This window comes from Sinocyclocheilus anshuiensis, unplaced genomic scaffold, assembly GCF_001515605.1.
Source record: "Sinocyclocheilus anshuiensis isolate Anshui unplaced genomic scaffold, SAMN03320099.WGS_v1.1 scaffold1094, whole genome shotgun sequence".
In the NCBI taxonomy this organism is placed as follows: domain Eukaryota; kingdom Metazoa; phylum Chordata; class Actinopteri; order Cypriniformes; family Cyprinidae; genus Sinocyclocheilus; species Sinocyclocheilus anshuiensis.
Window position 1 is genome coordinate 790,843 of NW_015536578.1, and position 9,049 is coordinate 799,891.

Sequence of the window (9,049 nt, forward strand, 5' to 3'; positions counted from 1 at the left end):
ACACACACACACACACACACACACACACACACACACACACACACACACACACACACACACACACACACACCACAGCACTGACCTGAATATAGACAGAAGAAAAGGAAAGGAGAGATGGCGTATATGATTAAAAGACAGAGAAAGGAACTGAAGAAGGAAAGAGAGAATGGAAGTGATGGTCAAATGTGACTTATAAAAGTCAAAGGTGAATCTCAAGAACATGTATCGGTCATATTTCACCTCAGAATCATAATAAATAAATAAAATTATGTTTTGCATAAAAAAATTAAGGATTATTTTGAATCATTATGACCATTTGCACTGATCGCCATAGATTTATGCATGATGGAAATTCAACTTAAAATTGTCTTATATATTACAGAACTATATAGTGATATATTTTCCATATTTTCCAATAACCCAGTGAATTCATCTTCATCTCATTTGTATGTAACTTAATGGAAGCAAAAGATTATTTTTAACAAATTAGTCAGTGTAAAAATAGGTGTGCTGAATTATAATTATTAACAAAAGACTCAAAACAGCAATACCGCAGAGCCCTGCACATGGCATGGTGGAAAAAACAAAAAACAAAAAGACATTGTGGCCATCAAGAATTTGTTCCCACGACTTATTAATTCACGCCCATGTTTTATTAATTTGTTCCATGACCACGACTGACCTAAAACAAGGGACTGAATTAATAAAACTTGGCCATAAATTCATAAGGGAATTAAACAAGGGAACAAATTAAGTTACTGAAACAAATCCCTAATTCTTGGCCACGTTTGCGTGTTTTTTTCCCCCAAACAAACTAAGCACAAATCATTTGCAGTGTCTTCTTTTTTTCTCCACATTATGCACAGGGCTCCGTACAATGCAATATGATTGGATGAGACACGTGCAAAGTTGCAAAACAGCTAATATTCACACAAATATCTTAATTCTATATGGCTCTTAATCTGATAGTTTCATAATGTATTTATACACTTTGCTTTAACACAAAATTGCAAAGCCAATAAAAATAATCACTATGTATTATATACACACACACACAAATATAAATACACACTTAGAATTTAATTTAAACATTTTACGAAACGTTTAGATGAATTCTGGATCCTCAACTGATGCGTTTTTGTGAGATTTACCCTAGAAGTCATCTCAGATCTGTGACAGAGAGTGGAAAAAGAAACAGCGAGAATGAAATTGACTGCACATCATTGAAATTGGAGAGAAACACAGACTGAGAGAAGAAAAGGGAGGAGGGTGATTGAGAAATGCAGCTGTGTGAAGAGCAAACACCCCAAGTGACGCATCCGTGTGTGTTTGTGCCTGGTGTGACGCAGTCGGTTAAAGCCCTGTGTTTTCTCTGAATGGGATATCTGGCTGTGGAAAGCTGATCAATGGACAGAATGTATTTAGGGTAACGTTGTCTAATCTAGGTCACTTCCCAGCGCAGACTTGATAAGCTAAAAAATACTACAGCTCGTGAAAAGGCACGGTTTGTTCTGACTGGTCCGGTCATGTTTGCGGCAGAGTCATGTGGTGCATACTCGTCACTGTATGCGTTTATGGAGGACTGTGAAGCCACACAGAGTACAGACTTAACGCCAGAGCTGAAACATCTACATCACAGTGGACTGAGGGAAGCCCATGTGCGTGACCAAACGATGCGTTAAAAAGTACTGGTTATTTCTATTGTTGAATATTCCAAGAATATTTTTTCCAAAGTCAAGCAATTCACATCAAATCCAGAGCTGAGTTTTCTCCATTCTCTCAATAAATCATTGTTGTTTTAGTTACAATAAAAATATGTTGTCACAAAAAAGTAAACAAACAAATACATAAATATAAAATAATTGTATAAATAAATGTGTTAAAAATGAAATTGGTTTCAATAGGCTGTGAAGGATCCAGTGTCACAATAAAAAGAAAACAAATAAATAAATATAGAAATATTATATGAAATGTATTATTTTTATTATAATTTCATGCAAATAATTTTTTTTATATGAATATAAAATCGTGTATTTTAAAAGGTTATTTAAATATAAATATAAATAATAATATCTGTACAATAAAAATGTACTAGTAAAATATTTATTTAAACAAACAAACAAGTAAATAAATATTTAGTAACACTTTATTTTAAGGACCATTAATTAGCTCCTTATTAGCATGCATACTAGCATATTGGCTGTTTATTAGTACTTATAAAGCACATATTAATACCTTATTCTGCATGACCATATTTTAGATCCCTTAATCGTACCCCATACCTAAACTTAATAACTACTTTACTAACTATTAATAAGCAGCAAATTAGGAGTTTGTTCATGGAAAACTCTTGGTTAATAGTGAATATGTGTTCCCTATTCTAAAGTGTTAACAAATATTTTCTATATAAAAAATACTTTATAAATAATTAGGTTAAAAATTTAAATTGGTGCCAATAGGCTGTGAAGGTTCCACTATTGTATTTAAGTACCTTGTTCAATTCCACATATTTCTTGGCGTCTCTGGCAGGATTTAGCGTAGTGCTCTTGTTAAGCAAAGTGCCTTTGGGCCCGCGGAGCTTCAGTCGCTGGTGGTGGGGAACCAATGAGCCCGTCTGAGTCAGCTTACACTGGAACATTTGATGGATGAGCACGTTCTCACTTGCTGCTCAGGAGGGAGAAGAGAGAGATGGAGAGAGAAAATAAACACAAGGCTATACACGTTTGGAGCTTAATTACGCCAGGCACCAGAGCTAATTGTCTCCCCTCATTTTCACCATCCCCCACAAACAACATAACAGCACCCCATTCAAATCTCTATGTGAGCACACGCTCCTGCCTCATGTTGACCTCTGACCTGTTAAACATGGGGAGAGGAGGAGGTGTATAGAGTGAGGGCGAATGCTAAAACTTACACGGAATGCACTGCAGCAGGTACACATGTTAAGATCACAGTTCACACGTCCACACTGTTGAGGAGTAACTAGCTAAGTAGCAACACTAACTAACCACATAAGTAAATTCTTTTGAGCACTATACTTTTTTGTCTTACATGCAACGCTCTTTACATGAAGCACACAAAGGATCTGACTCACTACTGACTTTAAACAGTCTAGAATGTTGCGAAGCTAACAACTTATCCACTAATAAGTTCAGCACAAACAAATATTGGGTAAAATAATCCATTTGTAATTACACTAAACTATGTTTAACTACTTCTCAAATTGTTCACCATCTGGTGATAGATATTTTTCACTCAAGGCAATGCATTATGGGAGTGCATTCATCACAAAGGATACAAGGTAAGCAGTCTTAGCATTTGGCTGAAAGGAAGTATCATTAATGTTGATCACATGGTGATTTTGGTTTCAGATATGCATTTATGATGCATTAAAATGCTACCTAAGTAGTCGGTAAGAAAATTAATACTTTTATTCATCGAGGATGCATTAAATTGATCAAATGTGTGAAGATATTTAGACTGTTACAAAAGATTGCTATTTCAAATAAATGCTGTTGTTTACAAATTTCTATTCATCAAAGAGTGCGGAAATAAAATGTATCAGGGTTTCTACAAAATATTAAGCAGCACAACTGTTTGTGACACTGAAGACTGGAGTAATGGCAGCTGAAAATTCAGCTTTACCATCACAGGAATGAACTGCATTTTAAAATATATTAAAATAGAAAACAGTGATTTTAAATTGAAATTATATTATTTCACAATATTACTGTTTTACTGTAGTTTTGATCAAATAAATGCAGCCTTGGTGAGCATAAGACACTTTTAAAATCTTTTTAAAATCTTGCAAACTCCAAACTGTTGTATGGTAGTGAATGAATAAAGTTATCTCCGCGCATATGTCATTTCCTTTTATTTTATTATAGTAGCAATAACTATAGTATAGGCTTGCTGCGATAGTCGGTGTTGACGGTGTTAAGTTGCTACATCGGTTACATCACTTGCCCACCGCGGCACTGCCCCTCACCGTCGTTTAGATTTTTTATAGTAATAAAAATCACTTAGTTCAGTTATTAGAGAACATACACTACAATTAAAAGCAGGATTCAGGTTTCATTTATCACGTCAGGAGAGTGAGTGGAGCTGACTCACATGAAGAAGGTTGTGGCTAGAAGGGATACAGCTACGGCCGGAAAGTAACAATACATTTAATTTGCTACCTATTAGATTGTGTTTTATTAACAGCTATAACTTTCCCAACCCTAAACCTACCCCTTACAATAATGCAAATACAGTAATTACTGTTGTTCAGCATGACAAAAATTACGTAATATTGATGTGCGCATGCCCAGTGGCTGTAGCTGTATCCCATATAGCCTTAACCCAAGAAGAGTGAGGTGAGAAAGACGAGACGATGCCGAAAGATTTAGTTTTGAAATGAAATGCGAAAGCGCCTGTTTGGCAATATTTTGGATTTTGAAAAGCCTGTTGACTTTTATGGTTTATTTTGGACATTGTTTTTTCCACATTCGTTTCTTATTTATTTATTTATTTATTTGGTTCCACAGTGTTTGCTGATTTGTACTTTATTTAAACTTTGTGTAATTTATTTATTTTATTTTACATCAAGGTGTATGCCGTGCGCCCAAGCTTTCTTATTTGTTTTGCTAATAAACATTCTGTTTCTTATTTATTTGGTTCCAGTCTTTGCTGATTTTCAGTTTTTTATAATTAAACTTTGTGTAAGTTATTTGTTATTTTATATTAGGCCTCTAGCATGGTGTATTTTTATTTGTTTTGTTAACAAAAGTTCTGTTTAATATACATGAGTTTGTCGTTGTACTGCTTTGTTGTTGTCCATTCAAGCAATTGATGCCGAAATGTCACTAATTCGAAGTGACAATTCGAGCTAAAGTAAAATGCACACGGGCTATTTAAAAGCAAAGAAAAGCAAGGAAAAGAGGGAAAACTCCAGCGAACTACCCCTCCCCACACTTCGATTAACCGGTGGGAAGATTTCCTCTCCGTCACAACCCTACTATAGTACCTAAGCTATTTTGATGGGAGCTACCGTTACCATGGTGAGTTTTTTGACCATATAGAGGTTGACTAGAACACAGAACTCCAAATCCTTACTTTTCATAACAAACAAGATGTTTTGGGGAAGAACATCCTTGTTCTTGTCCAGTGAGCCGGTCAGGTCATAGGCCACCTGCAATAGAGGACACACAAACACACGAGTTCAGCGCTAATAATAGTCCTCACTCTCAGCATGACATAGCGTGTTGACTCTCTGGAGGGCTTCTCGGAAGTGTGTGACTGTAGGTTTGTGTGTGAGGCTCCGGCTGAGCACATGACTGTGAACTCAGCATGTGCATGTGTGAACTCGCAGTTTCCCGTAACCCACCTTGCCGGCATAGTGAGTGACGGTAAATGATGGCCCCTGGTCTTTGGGTGGGGGGTTCCCGTTGCCATCCTTGGTCGTGAGTGAGACGGCGTCTGTACCAGAGGAATCCAGCTGTATCTGCAGTCGCTTATAAAGTTTGACTTCACATGGCCTGAGAGACTGACTCTCCTCATCAATGATGCACAGCACACCCTGAGGCTTCTGTAACGCGCACACACACACACACACACACAGTTACACTGTGTACAGTAGGATGGTCAATTTCACAAAAAATAAATAAATAAATAAAAAAATAATATATATATATATATATATATATATATATACAGTATACACACACACACACACACACACACACACATACTTTCCGTACCCACTGTATATATATATATATATATAACAAATAAAAGTCTGAAGGTGTTTATTTTATTATAATTACTGGTTAACAGTACATTTTCCTGCATATTACACAGAAAACAATACTTTAAAAAAATGTGAGTTGAAATGATTGTATTATGTGAGAAGAAAAAGACTGCTATATACTGTAGAGTGCTATAACACACATGAAACACAAGCACAGCGGAGTTAGAAAAATGTGGGACAACAGTAAATTATAGTATTCAGTAGGGGTGTAACGGTTCTCAGTAAAAAATCGAACCATACCGTTCTCCACCCACGGTTCGGCACGCACTTGCACCACGGTTCAACTTAAATCTGACGACGCATCTGTAATAGGGCTTGTTAAAAATAACAACATGTAAAACAGACAGAGTTTGGCTAATGTATGTTTCTGTCGATGGATACACATTCTGGCTTCCCAATACATTACAACAACAGCGATGAACAAAACAATGTGGACAAACCAGTCACGCTTTGTAAACTTTGTTTAATGCGAGTGCCGTATGCTGGAATATGACCAGTCATTTATGCTGTCGTCAGCACCCAGGTGTTGACAAACCCGCGTTCAGGTCTCAGCGTGCAAATATTGATTTCTCTTTCAAGACTTGTGCTTGAATGGACAAATTCACACAAAAATTATGTCAACATGCCCGTCTCGGCGAGTATCCTAGCAGACATAGTCGGTTGAACGTACAGTATTAGTGTACTGGATCCGTGCATTGTCTTAAAGTGACAGCACTTTTTTTTTATGTTAATCAAACAACAAAAGACAAGGAAATCACTCACTGATCTTGATTGAATAGCTTTTGTAACTTTAATAAGGATTAATCTTTAATTTATAAAGTCAGATATGCAATGTTATTTTACATTTGATTACTTTATTAAATTTCTGTACCTAAAAACTAATGTTAGACCTACTTAAAATAACCTGAAAAGCATTGTTTATTTTATTTGTATCTTTGCTCTATTGTATTTATTTGTGCTGTTGCTTGTAGTTAGATTATGTGTTTTTATTTTCTTTATTTTTATCTGACAGAATAGTCCTTTTTTCCCTAAACATAGCACACACCGAACCGTACTGAAACCGTGACTCTGAAACCGTGATGCAAACGGAACCATGAGGAATTTGAACCGTTACAACCCTAGTATTCAGTGCCTATTATAAAATATTATAAAAATACTTGACTGCAAAATGAAAGGATTGACCAATCAGAATCAAGTATTCCAGTGAGCAGTGTAATAATAATAATAATAATAATAATATACAGTGTACGAACTGATGCAAAATCATGAAAGAAGAACAAAGAAACACTGCTGAGTGTTGTGTGTTATTTGCCCCTATTTTCTCTTAATTGTTTCAGTCCATCAAAGGAAATAGGCCTACATAAACAAGAACTGTATGGAAATATTGTACATCTCTTAAAAAGCATGATGGTATTGGTATTTTGATGGTATTTTGTATTATTTATTTATTTTTTACACACAATACTACATTAACATATTACATAATTTTTTCTTAATATTTTATAATACTTTAGAATGATTATGTATGCATATTCTATATTCATATTATTTGAGCAATTATAATCGTATTTTATTTCTATAATTCTATCTAGTACTAGAAACAAAACAATAAAAAAAATACATAAATAAATAAAAATCATGACAAAGAAATGTTGTCTGAACTGGAAAAAAAATAAAATTAAAAAATTAAACACCATGTAAACTCACCATGTACCATAATATTTCCATTTTATATCTTCACATAATTTAATACAATTTTGTATTTGTATTTTATTTTATTTTATTTTTTGGTAATGCAAAATAAACAGACCTTCTAAATCTTTTAAAACAAATGTAGCAAACATGTTGGGGCTGTTTATCAGTAAAGGACACATATGTGAAAGCTTGAAACAGACTGTCATAAAACCCATTTAAATGTACACAGAATAATATAATATATATAGTGAGGTAGAGCACAAATGTGTGTGTGGCAAGAGAAAATGTGCTTCTGTGTGTAAAATGCTGTGTCACTTGGTCATTTCAAGACTCATAAAAGGATCACACATCTGACAAATGGCTAACAGAGTCATAGTCTAAAAGATGGGCTTTATCACATCTTTGCGACACCTAAGGGAATTCAACACGTCTGGATGCGTGTTAGTCTTTATAAAACAGTCAGCGAGGACATCCGTTATTGAGTCAGTAATTGAAGAGATGGCAGTAATAGCAATTAAAGAGGCAACAGAGGGGCTCTTGTACAGGGTCAGCAGCCTCAGGGTGGGAAAAGCTTTCCAACTTCTTTCCTCTCCCTCCCTCCCTCCTTCCACGGCTCTCGGAAAACCGCTCTGACTGCGTACCTGGAAGAAGAAGTCCAGCACCGCTGTCTGGTTGCCGAGGGAGCGTAGCGTCTCCATGGCAACCCCCTCCTGCAGACATTCCTGACGCTCCTGCTGGAAGAGCACGTCTGCGGTGAACTGCCTGATCCGTTCATTCACCATGTTCACGCAAAGCTACAGAAAAAAAACAACCCAAAGGCTTTTGTTGAGCCACGACGTATGGACATTTTACATATTAACAGCATATAATACACTTTCACTGACGCACTGATCAATCACTTCATTTTTCATGTTTATACACCTTTGTTGACATGTGGTCACAAACAATGCTTCTCATTAAACATAAATTGTTGATTTAATCATGTAGGGCAAGTCACTCCTTAACTATGGACGCTTCTGCCCCTGTGGAGTTTTAAGAGTGGAGTGGATATGAGTGGATTTGCAGAATAGTTCTGTCAGTTTTCTAGAAGTCATTTCCACCACAGTGTCATTTCTAGTGCATCTCAAGTCATTGTTTTTTTTTGTTTTTTTTCACAATTTTATAAATGTACAGCTTTACTTGAAATGACACTTGGTGAAAATATTGTCTTCTCTTCTGATGTGCTTTGATTTTTTCTTTTCCTCACACATTACATATTTTATATTTAATCTCTAGCTTTCTACTGACACTGTTTTCTTTAAGTACATTAAATAAATAAATAAATAATAAATAAACAAACTTTTGTTTGTTGTGGTGGAAATTAAGCTATTATATACATATATATATATACATATATACATTATACATATTACATACATACATACATACATAATAAAGTTGATGCTTCTCATTTGGTGCTAGTAACATTTGCATGCATTATTTAGATCTTTTGATTGGTGTAATCTGCTTTTTTTTTATATATATATATATATATATATATATATATATATTATAGTGATATTA

General features: G+C 35.1%; 1 protein-coding gene across 3 annotated transcripts in view; it reads right to left on the reverse strand.

The window, feature by feature from the left end:
- The window catches only part of LOC107702933 (unconventional myosin-XVI-like), a 99,816-nt gene that overhangs the window by 51,923 nt on the left and 38,844 nt on the right, over window positions 1–9,049 (reverse strand). For all 3 annotated transcript variants that reach the window (XM_016505392.1, XM_016505384.1, XM_016505402.1), the window contains exons 14-17: window positions 8,128–8,280; window positions 5,369–5,569; window positions 5,098–5,173; window positions 2,492–2,664 (exon numbers count right to left, since the gene is read on the reverse strand). In XM_016505392.1, the coding sequence (XP_016360878.1) occupies window positions 2,492–2,664; window positions 5,098–5,173; window positions 5,369–5,569; window positions 8,128–8,280 (603 nt within the window). The remainder of the gene's footprint in view (window positions 1–2,491; window positions 2,665–5,097; window positions 5,174–5,368; window positions 5,570–8,127; window positions 8,281–9,049) is intronic.